This window comes from Spermophilus citellus (genome assembly GCF_964194105.1).
Source record: "Spermophilus citellus genome assembly, chromosome: 2".
NCBI lineage: Eukaryota > Metazoa > Chordata > Mammalia > Rodentia > Sciuridae > Spermophilus > Spermophilus citellus.
The window spans coordinates 190,002,903-190,024,279 of NC_138183.1; the positions used below are offsets into that span (position 1 = coordinate 190,002,903).

The 21,377-nt window shown below is 36.1% G+C and overlaps 1 protein-coding gene across 1 annotated transcript in view; it reads left to right on the forward strand.

The window, feature by feature from the left end:
• The window catches only part of INTS4 (integrator complex subunit 4), a 114,169-nt gene that overhangs the window by 20,785 nt on the left and 72,007 nt on the right, over positions 1–21,377 (forward strand). Inside the window, exons 5-8 of the mRNA XM_081279107.1 lie at positions 9,671–9,856; positions 10,272–10,322; positions 12,129–12,217; positions 13,148–13,268. Of these exons, the coding sequence (XP_081135233.1) occupies positions 9,671–9,856; positions 10,272–10,322; positions 12,129–12,217; positions 13,148–13,268 (447 nt within the window). The remainder of the gene's footprint in view (positions 1–9,670; positions 9,857–10,271; positions 10,323–12,128; positions 12,218–13,147; positions 13,269–21,377) is intronic.

The following is a 21,377-nucleotide window of genomic DNA, read 5'->3' on the forward strand; positions in this document are numbered from 1 at the left end:
AGAAGATAAAAAATAATGTTTGTAAAGATGGAGAGAAACGAGAACCCTTGTACACTGTTGGAGGGAACATACAGTCTTTGAGTATTGCACATAATTCAGTTTTGTCCAGGAAATCATTCTTTTCTTGTGTAGTATCTCATAACGGAAATTGGGAGTGTCTTCTGCTTTCTTTGTGAAGATTTTTCTGAGAGAACAAAGATCTATCTTTCTTCATAAGACTTCCTTTTAGCTTAATTGTCTCCATTTCTCCTCTTCTCCCAGTCTCTCTTTTCTGTTCCTTTAATAATATAGCAAAAGTACCTTAAACTCCTGAGACTGCAGCTTGGTAGAATCATACCACCTCCCCTGATTCTTGTGGTAACTGAACGGAGGGCCACTCTACCATTGAGCTGCACCCCTAGTCTATTTTTCCCCCACATTTTTTATTGGTGGATTGTAATTGTACATAATGATGGGATTTATTGTTATATATTCTTATATGCATACACTTTAACAATATAATTTGGTTGATATCAGTCCCCACCATTTCCCCATCACCCCTCCCCCTCACCATTTTTCATTTTTCTTTTTTGAGGTACTGGGGATTAAACCCAGGGGTGCTTTACCACTGAGTTATATCCCTAGTCCTTTTTATTTTGTTTTGAGACAGGATCTGACTAAGTGGCCCATGCTGGCATTGAACTTGTGATCCTCCTGCTTTAGCCTATTGCTGGGATCACAGGCACGTGCACCACTGTGGTTGGCTAATAAACCATTTTTAAAATTCTACCCAATTTATTATGTGTGGTTTGTTAGGTTATCCATTAGAATAATTTGCATACAGAGTATACTGAATTGTTATTTGTGCTTAAAAATGTCGAAACTAAATAAATCAGTTATTTTTGTCATGATACCATTCTCTTCTTTATATACTTAACCATTGATTTTTTTTTCTGTAGAAAAGTTTTAACTGTGTATTTTATTTCTTTTTGACAAAATTTGGCTTTACTACTGGAAATGGTTTGCTTACTCACCCCATTAATATGAAAAATTATAGCACCTCAGTAGCTCAGTAAAGTGTAAATATGGAAATGGCATCTGCAGACACTTGGAAGTTCTTAATGATGGTAGCTGTGATGTAAAAAAGTGACCTGTAGAGGAAGGATACAATAAGATTGTAATTGTTGCCATGAGGGTATGATTTAGACTCTCTTTTGGGATAAGATTTAGTGTTTGGTAATAGGTTGATTATGCGTCATTGTTGCCTGGTTACCTTAGTAGCGCTAGAAGGTTTTAATTTATTTGAAAATCAAATATAGAATTTGTAACAGTGGTAGCAACTTTCAGGAGCAGATGATTCAGTCAGCCTTTTAGTTTTGAGAAATGATACTTCTATACTAAATGTAAACAAGCAATTAAAAAAAAAAAAGACAGCTGTTGCTAGAAAGTTCATGTGTGTGTGTGTGTCCCAGGGGCTGGGGGTTGTAGCTCAGCAGTAGGGCGCTTGCCTCATATTTGCAAGGCACTGAGTTTGATCCTCAGCACCACATAAAAATAAAGATTTTTTAAAAAAGGAAAGAAAGCATGTAAATCTTAAAAAAAAAACCCTAATTTATTAACAGTGACAAAGACATTCATTGTCCACGTGATATCTGGAAGTTTTCATTCATTTTTCAGTTTTAGTATCTTATTTTGATGGATTATTTGAGCCCTTACTGTATGTAAGTCTTTTTGGGGACATAATGGTATATGTTTCACATTTTTGTAGTTTGAATAATTCTGAGGCAAAGAATTAGCTGAGCTAAAGTGCTTGATTGTGCCATTTTTATAATAAATTACCACTCTGAGAACCCCTTCTTTTACATAGGAGCTTTCTCATAAGATTTTCCTTGTTCCCTTCCCCTGTGTGCCCACCCCACCTTCACATAGGATATGGCTTCTACTGAAAGTGTAGGTGTCCCCACTTAATTTCATGAATCTTCCACTGAAGCATCTCTGATATGAATATTAATAAGTGCTTACTGCCTCTAATGATTGTCCTGCTGTTAGACAGCTGTTGCTGAAAGTTCGTGTGTGTGTGTGTGTGTGTGTGTCCTAGATCTGCAGATTTATTCATGTAGTTGGTCCCCTTTTTTTGCTTTCATTTTCATTTTCTTTTCTTTGCTATTATCTGCTTATCTTTCTTATAATTGTTTTCCTGCCCTTCTTAAGTAGGTTTAAAAAAATTTTTTTTAAGTGCATTCGAAGATTCCAAGTGCCAGGTTCAATTTAGATGCTTGCACTTACTGAATGTCTACTATGTCCCAGATGCTATTAGCTAATTTTACATAAAACAATTATTAAGTGAATTAATTTAGTCCATTTGCTATAAAATTTTGTAGTATGGAATATTATTCCTATTTTTACAAATTAAGCTGAAGGGCAACATAGGTCCTAAGTAGCAGGGCCAGTAATCAAACCTAGATCTGTCTGATTCCAGTGTGTGCTCATTCTACTGTGTCACTTTGCCTCTTAGCAAAGATGTGGAATAATTAGATGTGGAATAATTTATGAAATCACTTTCTCTGCAAAGCTTCCTATATTCTTCCTGAAGGTATTTACTGTACATGTGTGGGTGAAGTTCTACCATGGCTGCCCCTTTCCTTTTATTGTCTTAAATTACACTTTTTCTTATGGGCACTGCAATGCTTTTGTAATGTTTATGCAACTATGCTTTTTAAATTCTTTATTGCTTGTTTATAAAATTTAATCTTTATTTTTTTAAAAAAATCTCAAATTTGTATCAAAATTACTATTTCTGTGAATTTTTTGTTTGAAAGTAAGTTGTCAACTCGGGGCCCCATTATTCTTGAATGCTTTAGTACATGTTTCCTATAAACAAAGACAGATTTTTACCTAACCTCAATACAACCAAAAATCAGGACATTAATAATGACACATTACCGCTGTCTAATCCTCAGACCCTATTCAGATGTCACCATTTGTTCCTTCATAATGTTCTATAGAAAATGATCCAATTAATAATTACATGTTGTATTTTAGTTGTCATATCTCATTAGTTTCCTTTGCTTTGGAATAATGCCTGAGTCTTTCCTTGGTTTTGTGACCTTGACACTTTGAAAATTATGGGACAGTTATTTTGTGGAGCCACCTTGAATTTGTTTGTCTAATGTTTTCTCATGATTAGATTTAAATTTTCCATATTAGGCAAAATATCACAGGTATGAGGTAGTTATCATTTTATTCTATTAGGTGGTATATCAATGGACCTTTTTTTTTTTTTTTTTGTATGTGGTGCTGAGAATTGAACCCAGTGCCCCACAAATGCTAGGCAAACACTCTACCACTGAGCTACCACCCCAGCCCATGATAATGTTTTTATTTGATTGTTGGTTAATGTGGTATTTGTCAGGCTTCTTCACTGTAAATTACTTTTTCCCTTTGAAATTAATAAATATTTTGTGGGGAGGTACTTTTAAACTGTATAAATATTTTATCATTGAACTTTCAATTTATGTTAGTTATGGACTAATGGTTTTCTTATTCAGTGGTTTGTCACCTATTACTGTCTTTGATCTTGGTTTTTAAATTTCTTAATTTGGCTAGTTGGGTGCCTCTTCAAGCTATGTATGTGTCCTTTTGACTCTTCTCTCTTTTTTGAATATTTTTTTTCTTTCTGTTACAATAAGATTTCTAGACTCATCTCTTCTGTTTTTAAATTTATTCTTTTTAGTTATATATGATAGTAGACTTAAACATGAAGTATGACTTATTCTAATTAGGATTGTCTTTTGTATTTCTCCCTGTGGTGCTGGGAATATACTGGGTAATATTTTACCACTAAATTACATCCCCAGCCCTTCTAGGGTAATTTTTTTTTTCTCTGCTCTGCCTCACTTTTCATCTAGAAGACTTGATTCCTTTTAGTGGAGAATCATACTTAGAAACCAAGAGCTGGATGCTTGGTGTGCTCATTGCTATTGGGGTATTGCTTTTGTGTACTTTCAGTGTACAGAGTTAGAGGATACATATTTATGTTACATATACATAATTATATCTACTTATTTCTGTGTTTCTATATAATAACAATTGTCAGTTATCATTTCTACTTGTAACTGAAACCTAACTCCACAGTTTGTGATGTTTTTTTTTTCTTTCTCTAAATTTGTATCTTCCTTCCCAGATAGTATTATTCTTTTTTTTTTTTAATTTTTTTTTTAAAGAGAGAGTGAGAGAGGAGAGAGAGAGAGAGAGAGAATTTTTTTTTTAATATTTATTTTTTAGTTCTCGGCGGACACAACATCTTTGTTGGTATGTGGTGCTGAGGATCGAACTTGGGTCGCACGCATGCCAGGCGAGCGCGCTACTGCTTGAGCCACATCCCCAGCCCTTATTCTTTTTTTAAAATATATATTTTTCAGTTGTAGTCGGACACAACACATTTATTTATTTATTTATTTATTTATTTATTTATTTATTTATTTATTTATTTATTTATTTATTGTTTATTTATTTTTGTGTGATGCTGAGGATCAAACCCAGGGCCTCACACTTGCTAGGCGGGTGCTCTACCTCTGAGCTACAAACCCAACCGCTAGATAGTATTATTCTTGTATGTTTACCTGTTTGATACGTCTTCCTGTTTATTCAGAATTGTGTATTTGTTTATGGGGGTGTATTACTTGCAAAAGGTGTTGGCAGCCCAGAAAGGTAATCATAAGAATTACTTATTGAGTAATATCACTGAATTTATCTGGTACTATTAGAAACCTGAGGAACTTTTCATGGGTAGAGAATATTGATATTGTGAGTAAAAGTATAATAGATATAAAGAAAACAGGTATTGCAGAACTTTTTAAGTACTTGGGTTTCAAATGCTCACCTTTGAACATAGTGAGCAAAGTTTCCAAAATCATGAAATTGTTTATTTATTAGCTGGTTGCAGTGGCATGTGTCTGTAATCCCAGTGACTCGGGCTAAGGCAGGAGAATCTCAAGTATGAGGTCAGCCTCAGCAACTTGGTGAGACCCTGTCTCTAAATAAAATACAAAATAGGGCTAGGGATGTGGCTCAGTGATCGAATGCCCCTGAGTTCAATCCCCAGTACCACACTACCCCCAGAAGAAAAAGTACTGAGATAAAGCTCAGTGGTAAAACACCCCTGGATCAGTCCCCAATAACTGGAAAAAAGGAAGGAAGGGAGGAAGGAAGGAAGGGAGGAAGGAAGGGAAGGAGGGAAGAGAGGGAGGAAGGAAGGAAGGAAGGAAGGAAGGAAGGAAGGAAGGAAGGAAGGAAGGAAGGAAGGAAGGAAGGAAGGAAATAATGCAGCTGTATGAGAAGTGAGAATTGGATTGAGTAAGTATAAGGAAATTTTGATTCCTGAATTAGCTCTTCCAGTAAGTAGCCCATGTATTCATGCATTATTAGGCATTATCACTTAACCCTATCATTCTTTTTTTCTTTTTCTGCAGTTCTGGGGATCAAATCCATGGTCTTGTGCATGCTAGGCGAGGACTCTACCACTGAGCTAGTCCCCTAACCCTACCCCTAACTCCATCATTCTTTTTTTTTTTTTAATCTTTGTTTATTTATTTTTATGTGGTGCTGAGGATCGAACCCAGTGCCTCACATGTGTGAGGCAAGTGCTCTGCCACTGAGCCACAACCCCAGCCCCCTAACTCTGTCATTCTTTACCTGAGAAATTGTGGTTATGGAATTAAGGAGAGGGATAGGTGATTACTCAGAGTACTTCTAGAGACTGTATGTTCCATTACTAGGAAGGGAGGGTGACGGATGGTAGGGCAAGAAGAAAGATAGAGAAATTAATTATATTTATATTTATTAATTATATTTCAAATTAGTGATTTTATTTGTGGATAGGTCTTTGTGAAAGGAACTATCTAAAAATACTTGTTTTTGCAGCTGTACATGTAGTTATCACCTTGCAAAACTATATATGCTTTATATATGACTTTCTACTTTCCTTATTTTAGGTTATAGTAACAATAGCTAATAGTCATATCATGGCTTATAATAAAGTTTTTCACATTTATGTTCCTTATTTGAGCCTCTTAATAAACCTGTATATTAAGTAAGGCAAATGAGAGAACAGTAAGATTCTGAGAGGTTCAGTGACTTGACTAAATATTATATAGTTAGTGAGTCATAGCTGCAACTTGAATCCAGGTCTTTTTTTTTTTTTAACAACAATAACAACAAAAAAAAAACCCTTAATATTATGGAAAATTTCAATTTATTATTCTCTCCAGTTTTGAATATAAATTCCACAATTTGCAATATTTTTCATCTCTTCTCCCCTTTCACTTTTTGTTGTTGTCTGTTAGAGTGATTTAAAGTAAATCCCTAACATCATCATGTTATTTAAATGGCAAATACTTAATTGTGTGTCTCTAATGGTAGTATATTTTTTAATTATTATAATTATTAACAGTATATTTTTTAATTATTATAATTATTAACAGTAACTCCTTAATATCATCTCATACCAATTTATATTAAAATTTTAAAATTTCATTAAACATGCCCTTGTTATGGTTGGTTTGATTTAGATTAGGATCCAAAAAGATCCACATATTGGTTTTAGACAGTCTCTTAAATTTCTTTTAATTTATAAATTACTTCCTTTTTTGTTTTTGGTACCAGGGATTGAACTCAGTCTCTTAAATTTCTTTTAATTTATAATAGTACTTCCTTTTTGGTACCAGGGATCGAACTTTGGTGCACTTGGCCACTGAGCCAAATTCAAAGCCCTTTTTTGTTGTTGTTACCAGGGATTGAGCCCAGGGGAGCTTAACCACTGAGTCACATCCCCAGCCCTTTTTTCTATTTTATTTACAGCCATGGTCTCACTGAGTTGCTTAGCACCTCGTGGTTGCTGAGGTTGGCTTTGAAATCATGATCCTCCTGCCTCAGCCTCCTGAGCCGCTGGGATTCTAGGCATGCGCCACCATGCCTGGCTTCTTTTGTATTTTCTTTAAATGCTATGGGTACATTGAAGAAACTGGGTCATTTGTCTTGTGGAATAGTTTACATTCTGAATTCCTTTTGATGTCATGAAAGTGTTGACAGCAGAAACCCCTTAGATTGGTTTCTCAGTCCTTTTGGTCAGAACTCCATTAGTCTTTGACATCTTCCTTGCTTTCTGGCATAAGGTGTCCTGTGTTCTTCTTACTTATTTTTTGCCCTAGTCTCAAAACTAGCTATTTCTCTAAGGAACTTTGTAAACCTAGGGTGTTTTCTTTTTTTGGTATCAGGGATTAAACTCAGGGGCACTGAACCACTGAGCCACATCCTCAGCCCTATTTTGTATTTTATTTAGAGACAGGGTCTCACTGAGTCTCTTATCGTCTCACTTTTGTGGAGGCTGGCTTTGAACTTGTTATCCTCCTGTCTCAGCCTCCTCAGCCACTGGGATTACAGGTGTGCACCACTGCGCCCAGCTTAAACCCAGGTTTTAAAATTTCAAGTTCCATTCTCTTCTCCATATAAATGCCTTTCAGTTTGAGGATGATACTTTAGTAGGTAATGCAGTCAATTTTATGGGACAGTTGGTATATTTTGAAAAACAAAATAGAATACAAATATCAGGGTTTATCACAAGATGTAGGGGTGAATATTGTTTTGTTTAGCTTCTTGTATGTATATTTTTATGTATTATGTTTTAATATAATGTGTATTTCTAGCTTTGGGTCCCAGTCAGAAAAAATTTGAAAATCTGGTATACAACTTCATTTCTTCAAATAATTTTGTTCCTGTTACTGCCTTATAGCTTATTTTACTAGCACTGAACTAGGTATGAGAGAAGTAACTGATAATTTAAATGTTGGTGAGGAGGAGCTAGAATGAAAAATATTGACAGTACCAAGTGTTGACAAGGATATGGCACATATGGAGGACTTATGCACCACTGGTGGAAGTGTAAATTAAAATTAGTTAACCACACTGGAAAACTGTTTGGCAGTATCTTCTTAAGCTGACTTTGTGCATTTCCTTTGGCTCAGCAATTCCACTTTTAAGTGTATAACTAACAAAAATGTGGCCATGTGTACTAAACGCCACATATAAGAATAATTACAGTAGCATTAGTTTAATACCAAAAACTCTAAATAGCTCAAATACCCATCAACAGAAAGGAATAATAGATTTTGGTGTATTTGTAAATAAAATAGTACATAGTAATGAGAATGAGTGAATCATTTTAGGTGCTGTACCATGGATATATCTCACAAACATAAGTTAAGCAAAAGAAGCCAGATACTATTGATTTGATCTTTGTTTTTTCAATATTTATTTTTCAGTTTTAGGTGGACACAGTATCTTTATTTTACATTTATGCGGTGCTGAGGAGCAAACCCAGCGCCTCACATTCCATACCCATCCCCACATCCTAGGCCTTTGGTACTAGAGATTGAACACAGAGGTGCTCTATGACCAAGCTACATTTCCAACCCTTTTTAAATTTTATTTTGAGATAGGACCTCACTGAATTGCCAAGGTTGGCCTTGAACTTTGGGGTCTTCTTGTCTCAGCTTGCAGAATAGCTAAGATTCCAGGCATGTGCCACCATGCCTTGCTGTGTTCCATTCCTTTCTTTTTTCTTTTTCTTTTTTAGAGAGAGAGAGAGAGAGAGAATTTTTTAATACTTATTTTTCAGTTTTTGGTGGACACAACATCTTTGTTTGTATGTGGTGCTGAGGATCGAACCCGGGCCGCATGCATGCCAGGCGAGTGCGCTACCGCTTGAGCCACATCTCCAGCCCCCATTCCTTTTTATTTATTTATTTATTTATATTTTTATTTCTAATCTTTTAGTTGTAGTTGGGCACAATACCTTTATTTTATATATTTATTTTTATGTGGTACTGAGGATTGAACCCAGGGCCTCACACATGCTAGGCAGGTGTTCTACCGCTGAGCCACAACCCCAGCCCCAATGTGTATTCTTGTTATGTGTATATTCTCTTTGTGAAAACCCATTGAACTCTTCACTTAAAGAGTTTTGTATATTGCTTTATGGATATTAAGAGTTTAAAAAATTTAGACATTTTTTGTCTTATTAAAATTTGATAGCAAATAAAATATAACTTAGATAGAACTTTTATTTTATTTCTTATTAGTTTGTTTATTTGGGTACTGGGAATTGAACCCAGAGTGTTTTACCACTGAGCTACATTCCAGCCCCTTTGCAATTTTAAATTTTGAGACAGGATCTTGATAAGTTGCTTAGGTCCTCACTAAGTTGCTCAGACTGGCTTTGAATTTTTTATTCTTCTGCTCAGCCTCCCAAGTCACTGAGATTAAAGTATGTACTCTGTATGTACAAGTCAAAATGCTGGCAATTGGGGATATAAAAGTTAAAAAATAAAAAATGGGATTCTTGTTTTCTAAAGTTTCATGTGTTAGAGGAATTTTCAAGTAACATGATGCTAGACAGATTGGTGCAAATATATTGATCGAAATCATTCCTGAAATTGATGCAATGCTTTTTTTTCTTTCTCTTTTCTTTCTTTTTTTTTTTTTTTAAATTTGTGGTGTGTGTGTGTGGAGGGGGGATTAGACCCAGGGTCTCATGCATGCTAGGCAAGCACCCTACCATTGAGCTACAAACCCAGCCCTTATGTGTTTATTTTTAAAGATATTAATCATGTCCTTTTGTTCTCTCTTTTTATAGCACCTAACAGATACCTCTCATGGTGTAAGAAATAAGTGTTTGCAATTACTTGGCAATCTTGGCTCTTTGGAAAAAAGTATCACAAAAGATGCAGAAGGCCTAACTGCCAGAGATGTCCAAAAGATTATAGGGGATTATTTCAATGACCAAGATCCACGTGTCAGAACAGCAGCAATAAAAGCCATGGTAAACTTATTATTGAAACTAATCGGGGGATGGTTTTCATTATGTTTGGTTTTAGTTTTTGCCCATGGCTTTGTGAATGTTAGGCAAGCACTCTACCTCTGAGCTACACCTCTTACCTCTTCCTTAGCTTTTTGTCATTATTTCAGTTTCCTAGTACTTCCTTGGAATTCTCCATGGGTTAATTTTTTTAAATGCTCGAGTGCTTATGCTAAAAAATCTTGGGACTATTTATTTAAATAAAATCTTGGACTATCTTATTTATATAAGACTGATTTTGCCTGAAAGGAACTATATTACTCTTATATAATGTGGGAAAATATATGAGATTGTGTGGAGACATTGGAAATATTGATCTTTCCACAAATACTTAAAAAATACTTAAATACAAATACTTAAACTGTCTTTTTTTATCCAGTTGCAGCTTCATGAAAGAGGATTGAAATTACACCAAACAATTTATAATCAGGTATTTTACCTTAAATGATTTCTGTCTGAAAGGGTGAGAGGGTCATGAAGCTGGGAGGGTAGCACTCTGGTTCTCAGAGTTTGAAAACATAAAAACTTCAGCTGGCTAATTGTGGCCATGCTAATTGGGATAAATGTGCAGTCATATCCAAAACATACTTTTCAAGAAGAGTTTAAAAAATTTAGACATTTTTTGTCTTATTAAAATTTGATAGCAAATAAAATATAACTCAGATGCAACTTTTTAAAATTTTTTATTTTTTTAATATTTATTTTTTAGTTTTTTCGGTGGCCACAACATCTTTGTTTGTATGTGGTGCTGAGGATCGAACACGGGCCGAACGCATGCCAGGCGAGCGCGCTACCACTTGAGCCACATCCCCAGCCCCTGCAACTTTTATTTTATTTTTTATTAGTTTGTTTATTTTGGTACTGGGAATTGAACCCAGGGTGCTTTATCACTGAGCTACATTCCAGCCCCTTTTGATTTTTAAATTGGAATATATATTGAATAGCACTAATACATGAAAAGGACTTTTAGGAGGATCTAGGAAGTTCAATATGAATACCAGAGTTCATGAAGTAAAGTATAATGTTTAGAATAAGGAAAGTGGTAGTCTTGCTGATCTCTCTTTGAGTGGGCTGTATATGAAATCAATTCTGGACACCGCACTTGATGAACTAGAATATTTCTGGAAGAGGGTGACCAAAACCATGAGATCCCATAAAAAGACCTTTCCTGAATGTAGTATTGGTAAAGAATGGTATGATGAAGTTGTGGAAAAGCTAACTGACAGCCTATATAAAGGACCTTTGCAGGTGGTATTTCTCTTGCAGAATAAGGGAATAAATCTAGTGATATACAATCTAAATCCACAGTCAGTGGTCAGATTTTTTTTGCTTACCAAGAATGCTTTTATCTCTTGGAGAAAATTATAATTACCAAGCCAAGCCTCTGAGACTAATGTGTATACCATATTTGTTCTTTTACAAGACAAAGAAGAGTAAGTGGAGTGGGTCCAGAATGCTTATGTAACCATCTCTTTTCCCCCTATAGGAAAATTGTGGGAAGTCAAATAACTAAAGAAAACTTGGAGAGTAAGGACACAGAAAAAAGATAGTCAACTGATTGAGATGTTAATGGCATAGGACTGTGTCAGTAATGTAGGCCATCAATGATGAGGACCTCAAGGGAATGAAGATGGAGTGCTGGTGGAGGATTTGAAATATAAAGTAGAGTTTGGTTCCAGAATGAGTTCGGTTTTGGTTGTGTTAAGATTGAAAGTGGGATATCCATGAAGAAAGTTCCAGGTCATAGACAGTTAAGAACATTTGGGTCAGGAGAAATTTGAGCTCGTGGTAGATACTTGGAGCCATCACCATATCTTGGGTACATGGGGATATACAGGAAATGTTAGTAGGTTGAAACAGAGGCCAGTGATGTTGTACCAAAATAAACAGAAATGTGTGCTTTGATTTTACAGATGGTGTGTGGGGGGAATCCATCTTTGGTGTGTGAGCCTGTGAAAGAAGTATAGTGGGCTTCCAGCAGATTCTGCTAGGTTTGATACAATTCTAGGTATCTGTCAGTCTGTTGTTCTGCTTTCAGATATAAAGTGGCAGTCCAAATATAGCTAGAGCAGCTGACAGAGGCTCAGAATTCTTGGGTGGGTAAATGTTCAAGAAGTTAAAACCATCCATTTTTGATTGACATCCTTACCCAGTCACCATATCTTCATTTTAAAATAGTTTGAACATCACCTAGGAGGACATAGAACTGATAGACTTTTGGAATCTTTCTTTTCAGGCCTGTAAATTGCTCTCTGATGACTATGAACAAGTACGCAGTGCTGCAGTCCAGCTTATCTGGGTTATCAGTCAGCTCTATCCTGAAAGGTCAGTGTGGGTGTAAGCTGACTTCTGTTTATTTATTGCTAAGCCATTTTCTCTCCTTTTACCAAGCATAAAGCTACCTCCAGGAAAGAATGTTGGTTAGAATTCTGGAAGGCAGTGTGGAGGGATCAAGCACAGGCCCTGCAAATCAGGATGCTTGGTCCTGTGTTTCAATCTCTGCCGTGAACTTTCTGTGTTTCTTGGGAAAGATACTTCACCTTTTTGGGTCCCAATCAATCTTCTTAACTGTAATTGAAGAGACTGAACTCTCAAGTGTCTTAGCTTTTTGGGGGGCAGCAGTGTGTGTGGGGGTTTTAATCACTAATATTGTTTGAGATCCATTTAATTTAGTTTTTGTTTGGGCCAAATGCCAACTAAGGTACCAGGTGTGTGTTGAGAATAATGATCCCTACTTTGGTGTTTTCTTGGTTAAAAGTATTTTCACAGAGCTTAAATTGTTGATTTACTCTGAGGTGTATTGTATTGTAGTAGTACCATTATAGGAGATAATAAATGGCTACAAAATACTCTGTAGTTTTTTTCATTTCTTCTTTCTTTTTTCTCTGTGTGTCTTGGGGATAGGGGTGATGGTTCTGGGGATTGAACACAAAACCTTACCATGCTAGGCATGTGTTCTACAACTGAGCTATACTACCAACCCCAAGTTCTTGGTTTCTTCATGAATCTTTGAACCTTTGGTAGGTTACACATTTTTATTTCTGACACTGAAAATTTGCAGTGCAGTAGGAGGGTTGGTTTATACTTCCAATTAGACTTGTTTAAGTTGAAATGTGTTTCATCATTCTAGGATTTGAACTGTATTGCTCAATTATCATTCCTTGTGTATCAGTTTTCATTGGTCATTCTTAGTTTATTGAACTTGCAGTCTTGGGCTCATGTTCATGTGTTTTTTCTACTTTTCTTTTAATCTAGCATTGTCCCAATCCCTTCTTCTAACGAAGAAATTCGTTTAGTTGATGATGCATTTGGAAAAATTTGTCACATGGTCAGTGATGGCTCCTGGGTGGTTCGTGTTCAAGCTGCAAAGCTATTGGTAAGCTTCACTTTTTTCCCCCCTGTTTGGGACTGAATCCATGGATACTTTATCAGCTGAGATATATCCTCAGTGCTTTTATTATTTTCTTTAGGGAGAGGGTTTCCCAAAGTTGCCCAGATTGGCCTTGAAATTGAGATCCTCCGCCTTAGTCTCCAGAGTAGTTGAAATTATAGGCATGTACTACTTAACTCTGCTTGATTAAAATACACTTTCTTTAGCAAACACATTGCCTATTAAGTCTTTTTTTTTTTTAAGAGAGAGAGAGAGAATTTTTAATATTTATTTTTTTTGGCGGACACAACATCTTTGTTGTTTTTTTTTTGTATGTGGTCCTGAGGATCGAACCCGGGCCGCATGCATGCCAGGCGAGTGCGCTACCGCTTGAGCCACTTCCCCAGCCCCTTAAGTCTTTTTTAATATGTATGTATGTATGGTACTGGAGATTGAACACCGGGGTGCTCTACCACTGAGTTACATTCCTGGCCATTTTTATTTTTTATTTTGAGACAGGGTGTTTTGCTAAATTGTTTAAGCTGGCCTACAACTTGCGATCCCTTTGCCTAAGCCTCCCAAGTAGCTGAGATTTATAGGCGTGTCCCACCATGCCCAGCTCCTACTAAGTTTTCATAAACATTTTCAGAAACTATAGATAGGGACAGGTGTGGGTCATTTTTAGAAACCTCAGAATTTCTTATTATAGAAATACATAGCTTCTTTCTTATAGATAAGTAGTCTTCTTTAGAATTAGAAAGATCTCACAGATAATACTATTTAACCTTGTTAGCATACAAGATAGCCAAGGCCTAGAGACAGAGGAAATTAATAAAAATAGTTGCCTCTGTTTATTAAGCACCTGTTATGGCCTAAATATTTTCTTTTCTTTTTTTTTTTTTTTTTTTTTCAAAGAGAGAGTGAAAGAGGAGAGAGAGAGAGAGAGAGAGAGAGAGAGAGAGAGAGAGAGAGAGAGAGAATTTTTTTTTTTAATATTTATTTTTTAGTTCTCGGCGGACACAACATCTTTGTTGGTATGTGGTGCTGAGGATCGAACCCGGGCCGCACGCATGCGAGGCGAGCGCGCTACCGCTTGAGCCACATCCCCAGCCCATGGCCTAAATATTTTCAAGGCTGCCCTTTACATTTCTTTTCTCATTTACTCTTCATAGCAACCCTGCAAGATAGATATTATTATTCCTTTTTCTCAGATGGGAAAACTGACACACTGAGAAGTTAAGTAAATCATCCAGTTTATACAAATAGAAAATTATATAGTGGGATTCAGATCCTAATGTTCTTTTAGCTTGGCTCTTTCCTATTCATAGCACGTTTTTATTTGTTTGTTTGTTTTTATTTTTGTGGTTCTGGGGATTTAACTCAGGGATGTTTTACCACTGAACTCTGAGACCCCCTGTTTATTTTTATTTTGAGACAGAATCTCACTAAGTTGCCAAGGCTGGTGTCTAATTTGAGATACTCTTGCTTCAGTCTCCTGAGTCACTGGGTCACTGGGATAATAGGCATGTGCCACTGTGCCTGGCCATAGCACATTTGTTTAAAAACAATAACAACAACAAAACTTTTTAGGGTAGAGATATCCTTTTTTTTTTTTTTTTTTTTTTTGGTACTAGGATAGAACTATCTTTAGAGTATTAGCCTGATAATTAGCTTATCTTTGTTACTTTGGATATGTCCCTTGATTTTAGTCTCAGTATTTTCACTGTTAAATGGGGCTTTAATATCTCTTTTTTGCCTCACAGGTTGTCACGATGCTCAAATGGGATACTTTCTTTTTTGGGGGGGTATCAGGGATTGAACCCAGGGGCACTCAACCACTGAGCCACATCCTCAGCCCTATTTTGTATTTTATTTAGAGACAGGGTCTCACTGAGTTGCTTAGCACCTCATTTTTGCTGAGGCTGGCTTTGAATTCATGATCATCCTGCCTCAGCCTCCTGAGCCACTGGGATTATAGGCATGCACCACGGTGCCTGGCTCAAATGGGATACTTTCTAAGAAAAGGTTTGTAAATTGTAAAGTACTATGTGAACTGAGTAGGGATTGTAGTATATACATATATTTGAGTATATATAAGAATTTGTATGTCATAGCAAGAAAATCTGAGGTTCTTTTTATACAGTTCTCCTTTGAGGGCTACTAGCATTGCCACTATTGATGAGATTGTTGGCTGAATTATTTGGATCTGACTGCCCTAGGCACAGATCCAGTGATTGCTATAGTATTGTGGTCAGTATTTATTGGAGTAAGTACTAAAACTTATGTGAAGCATTTTCATGGAATAATAAAGAATAAATATGGGTAATTTCAGAATTTCCTGCCAATAGATTATATTACTTGTTTATAATTAAATGGAGTTAAGCTAAAGTGATTCTGTTTTAGATTCAAATTTGGTTTTGGTTTATGAGTGTTTTTATTTTATTTTATATTTTGGAACTAGGGATTGAACCCAGAGTCTTGTGCATATCAGACTTGTAATCTACTACTTAACTATATCCCTGGCATGATTTTTTTTTTTTATTGTTGGTCGTTCAAAACATTACATAGTTCTTAATATATCATATTTCACAGTTTGATTCAAGTGGGTTATGAACTCCCATTTTTACCCCGTACCTGGCATGATTTTTTAAAAAATATTTATTTTTTAGTTGTAGTTGGACACATACCTTTATTTTATTTATTTATATGTGGTGCTGAGGATTCAACCTAAGGCCCTGCACGTGCTAGGCAGGTACTCTACTGCTGAGCCACAACCCCAGTCCATGTTTTAAAATTATGAAATAGTCCAATCATTCATCAAGTCCTTTTATTCAACAATTACTGATCATCATCATCTACAATGAACTTGTCTATGAGCGGAGGGAATATTTATTTATTTATTTATTTAGGTACTGGAGATTGAACCCAGGCACACTTTACCAATGAACTACTAAGTCCCAGTCCTTTTTTTTTTTTTTTTAATATTTTTTGTAGTTGTAGATGGACAGAATGTCTTTATTTTATTTATTTTTATGTGGTGCTGAGGATGAAACCCAGTGCCTCACTCATGCTAGGCAACCACTCTGCTGCAGAGCTACAGCCCCAGCCCCAAGTCCTTTTTATTATTTGTTTTGAAGTAGGGTCTTGCTGATTTGCTGAGGGTCTCACTGAATTTCCGACACTGGCCTTGAATTTGTTATCCTTCTGCCTCAGCCTTCTGAGTCACTGGGATTACAGACATGCACCACCTTGCCCCCATGATGGGGGGGAATACGTTTTTTTTTTTTTTTTTTCTCTAGTTTAATGCTACTTTCTGAGTAGATTTCCCTTTTGTTGTTTGTTTGTTTGTTTGTTTGTTTGTTTTTATTGGTTGTTCAAAACATTACAAAGCTCTTGACATATCATATTTCATACATTAGATTCAAGTGGGTTATGAACTCCCATTTTTACCCCAAATACAGATTGCAGAATCACATCGGTTACACATTCGCATTTTTACATAATGCCATATTAGTAACTGTATTCTGCTACCTTTCCTATCCTCTACTATCCCCCCTCTCCTCCCCTCCCATCTTCTCTCTCTACCCCATCTACTGTAATTCATTTCTCTCCTTGTTTATTTTCCCATTCCCCTCACAACCTCTTATATGTAATTTTGTATAACAATGAGGGTCTCCCTCCATTTCCATGCAATTTCCCTTTTGTCTCCTTTTCCCTCCCACCTCATGTCTCTGTTTAATGTTAATCTTTTTCTCCTGCTCTTCCTCCCTGCTCTATTCTTAGTTGCTCTCATTATATCAAAGAAGACATTTGGCATTTGTTTTTTTAGGGATTGGCTAGCTTCACTTATCATAATCTGCTCTAGTGCCATCCATTTCCCTGCAAATTCCACGATTTTATCATTTTTTAGTGCTGCGTAATACTCCATGGTGTATAAATGCCACATTTTTTCAATCCATTCATCTATTGAAGGGCATCTGGGTTGGTTCCACAGTCTAGCAATTGTGAATTGTGCTGCTATGAACATCGATGTGGTAGTATCCCTGTAGTGTGCTCTTTTAAGGTCTTCAGGGAATAGTCCGAGAAGGGCAATAGCTGGGTCAAATGGTGGTTCCATTCCCAGCTTTCCCAGGAATCTCCATACTGCTTTCCAAATTGTCCACACCAATTTGGAGTCCCACCAGCAATGTACAAGAGTACCCTTTTCCCCACATCTTCGCCAGCACTTGTTGTTTTTTGATTTCAGAATGGCTGCCAATCTTACTGGAGTGAGATGGTATCTTAGGGTGGTTTTGATTTCCATTTCTCTGAGTGCTAGCGATGGTGAGCATTTTTTCATATACTTGTTGATTGATTGTATGTCCTCCTCTGAGAAGTGTCTGTTCAGATCCTTGGCCCATTTGTTGATTGGGTTATTTGTTATCTTATTGTCTAATTTTTTGAGTTCTTTGTATACTCTGGATATTAGGGCTCTATCTGAAGTGTGAGGAGTAAAAATTTGTTCCCAGGATGTAGGCTCCCTATTTACCTCTCTTATTGTTTCTCTTGCTGAGAAAAAACTTTTTAGTTTAAGTAAGTCCCATTTGTTGATTCTTGTTATTAACTCTTGTGCTATGGGTGTCCTATTAAGGAATTTGGAGCCCGACCCCACAATCTGTAGATCGGAGCCAACTTTTTCTTCTACCAGACGCAGAGTCTCTGATTTGATATGAAGCTCCTTGATCCATTTTGAGTTAACTTTTGTGCATAGCGAGAGAAAGGGATTCAGTTTCATTTTGTTGCATATGGATTTCCAGTTATCCCAACACCATTTGTTGAAGATGCTATCCTTCCTCCATTGCATGCTTTTAGCTCCTTTATCAAATATAAGATAGCTGTAACTTTGTGGATTAGTCTCTGTGTCCTCTATTCTGTACCATTGGTCCACCCGCCTGTTTTGGTACCAGTACCATGCTGTTTTTGTTACTATTGCTCTGTAATATAGTTTGAAATCTGGTATCGCTATACCGCCTGATTCACACTTCCTGCTTAGAATTGCTTTTGCTATTCTGGGTCTTTTATTTTTCCATATGAATTTCATGATTGCTTTATCTATTTCTACAAGAAATGCCATTGGGATTTTGATTGGCATTGCATTAAACCTATAGAGAAATTTTGGTAATATCGCCATTTTGATGATGTTAGTTCTGCCTATCCATGAACAGGGTATATTTTTCCATCTTCTAAGATCTTCTACTTCTCTTTTTCGGGTTCTGTAGTTTTCATTGTATAAATCTTTCACCTCTTTTGTTAGGTTGATTCCCAAGTATTTTATTTTTTTTGAGGATATTGTGAATGGAGTGTTTTTCCTCATTTCCGTTTCAGAAGTTTTGTCACTGATATACAGAAATGCCTTTGATTTATGCGTGTTGATTTTATATCCTGCCACTTTGCTGAATTCATTTATTAGTTTTAGTAGTTTTTTTGTAGACCCTTTTGGGTCTTCTAGGTATAGAATCATGTCACCCGCAAATAGTGATAATTTAAGTTCTTCTTTTCCTATTTTTATGCCTTTAATTTCTTTCGTCTGTCTAATTGCTCTGGCCAGTGTTTCGAGAACTATGTTGAACAGAAGTGGTGAGAGAGGGCATCCCTGTCTTGTTCCAGATTTTAGAGGGAATGCCTTCAATTTTTCTCCATTCAGAATGATGCTAGCCTGAGGCTTAGCATAGATAGCTTTTACAATGTCAAGGTAAGTTCCTGTTATCCCTAGTTTTTCTAATGTTTTGAACATAAAGGGATGCTGTACTTTGTCAAATGCTTTTTCTGCGTCTATCGAGATGATCATATGGTTCTTATCTTTAAGTCTATTGATGGGGTGAATAACATTTATTGATTTCCATATATTGAACCATCCTTGCATCCCAGGGATGAATCCTACTTGATCATGGTGCACACTTTTTTTGATGTGTTTTTGTATTCGATTCGCCAGAATTTTATTGAGGATTTTTGCATCTAGGTTCATTAGAGGTATTGGTCTGTAGTTTTCTTTCTTTGAGGTGTCTTTGTCTGGTTTTGGAATCAGGGTGATGTTGGCCTCATAGAATGAATTTGGCAGAGCTCCCTCTTTTTCTATTTCCTGAAATAACTTGGAAAGTATTGGTATTAATTCTTCTTTAAAGGTTTTGTAAAACTCCGCTGTATATCCATCCGGTCCTGGGCTTTTCTTGGTTGGTAGTCTTTTGATTGCTTCTTCTATTTCATCCATTGATATTGGTCTGTTCAAATTGTGTGTATCCTTCTGACTCAGTCTGGGCAAGTCATATGACTTAAGAAATTTATCGATGTCTTCACTATCTTCTATTTTATTGGAATATAGGTTTTCAAAATAATTTCTAATTGTCTTCTGTATTTCTGTAGCATCTGTTGTGATATTACCTTTTTCATCCCGTATGTTAATAATTTGAGTTCTCTCTCTTCTTCTCTTCGTTAGCATGGCTAAGGGTCTGTCGATCTTATTTATTTTTTCGAAGAACCAACTTTTAGTTTTGTTAATTTTTTCAATAGTTTCTTTTGTTTCAATTTTGTTGATTTCCGCTCTGATTTTAATTATTTCTTGCCTTCTGCTAGGTTTGCTGTTGTTTTGCTCTTCCTTTTCTAGGGCTTTGAGATGAAGTGTGAACTCATTTATTTGTTGGTTTTTCCTTTTTTTGAGGAATGACCTCCAGGCGATGAACTTCTCTCTTAAAACTGCTTTCATTGTGTCCCATAGATTCCGATATGTTGTGTCTGTATTTTCATTTATCTCTAAGAATTTTTTGATTTCCTCCTTTATGTCTTCTGTAACCCATTGATCATTCAGTAACATATTGTTCATTTTCCATGTGATGTAGGATTTTTCCTTCCTTCTTTTATCATTGATTTCCAGTTTCATTCCATTATGATCAGATAAAATGCATGGTATTATCTCCACCCCTTTATATTTACTGAGGGTTGCCCTATGGCATAATATATGGTCTATTTTTGAGAGGGATCCATGTGCTGCTGAGAAAAAAGTATATCCACTTGATGATGGTTGATATATTCTATATATGTCAGTTAACTCTAGGTTATCGATTGTGATATTGAGTTCTATAGTTTCTTTATTCAACTTTTGTTTGGAGGATCTGTCCAATGGTGAGAGAGGTGTGTTGAAGTCACCCATAATTATTGTGTTGTGGTCTATTTGATTCTTGAACTTGAGGAGAATTTGTTTTATGAATGTCGCAGCATCATTATTTGGTGCATAAATATTGATAATTGTTATGTCTTGTTGGTGAATGGTTCCTTTTAACAGTATATAATGTCCTTCCTTATCCCTTTTGATTAGCTTAGTCTTGAAGTCGATTTTATTCGATACGAGGATGGCCACCCCTGCTTGCTTACGAGTACTGTGTGCGTGGTATATTTTTTCCCAACCTTTCACCTTCAGCCTGTGTATGTCTTTTCCAATCAGATGTGTCTCCTGGAGGCAGCATACTGTTGGATTTGTTTTTTTAATCCATGTTACCAGTCTCTGTTGCTTTATTGGAGAGTTTAAGCCATTAACGTTTAGAGTTACTATTGATACATGGTTTGTACTTCCAGCCATGTTTGATTATTTATCTTTTTTTTTTTAATTTAGTTTGTTTCTCCAGGATCAGTTTTTCCCCCCTGCCCTCTGTCTTTACTGAGGCACTTCCCACTGATGGTTTTGGTTATTGTTTTTCATTTCTTCCTCATGTAGTGTTTTGCTCAAGACTCTTTGCAATGCTGGTTTTCTGGCTGCAAATTCTTTTAGCTTTTGTTTATCATGAAAGATTTTTATTTTGTTGTCGTACCTGAAGCTTTATTTTGCTGGATACAGAATTCTTGGTTGGCATCCATTGTCTTTCAGTGTTTGAAATATGTTTTTCCAGGAACTTCTCGCTTTCAGCGTCTGTGATGAAAAATCCGTTGTTAACTTTATTGGTTTACCCCTGAATGTAATCTGCCTCCTTTCTCTTGTAGCTTTTAATATTTTATCTTTGTTCTGTATATTGGATATCTTCATAACAATGTGTCTTGGCATTGGTCTACTGTGATTTTGTGTGCTCGGTGTCCTGTATGCATCTACAA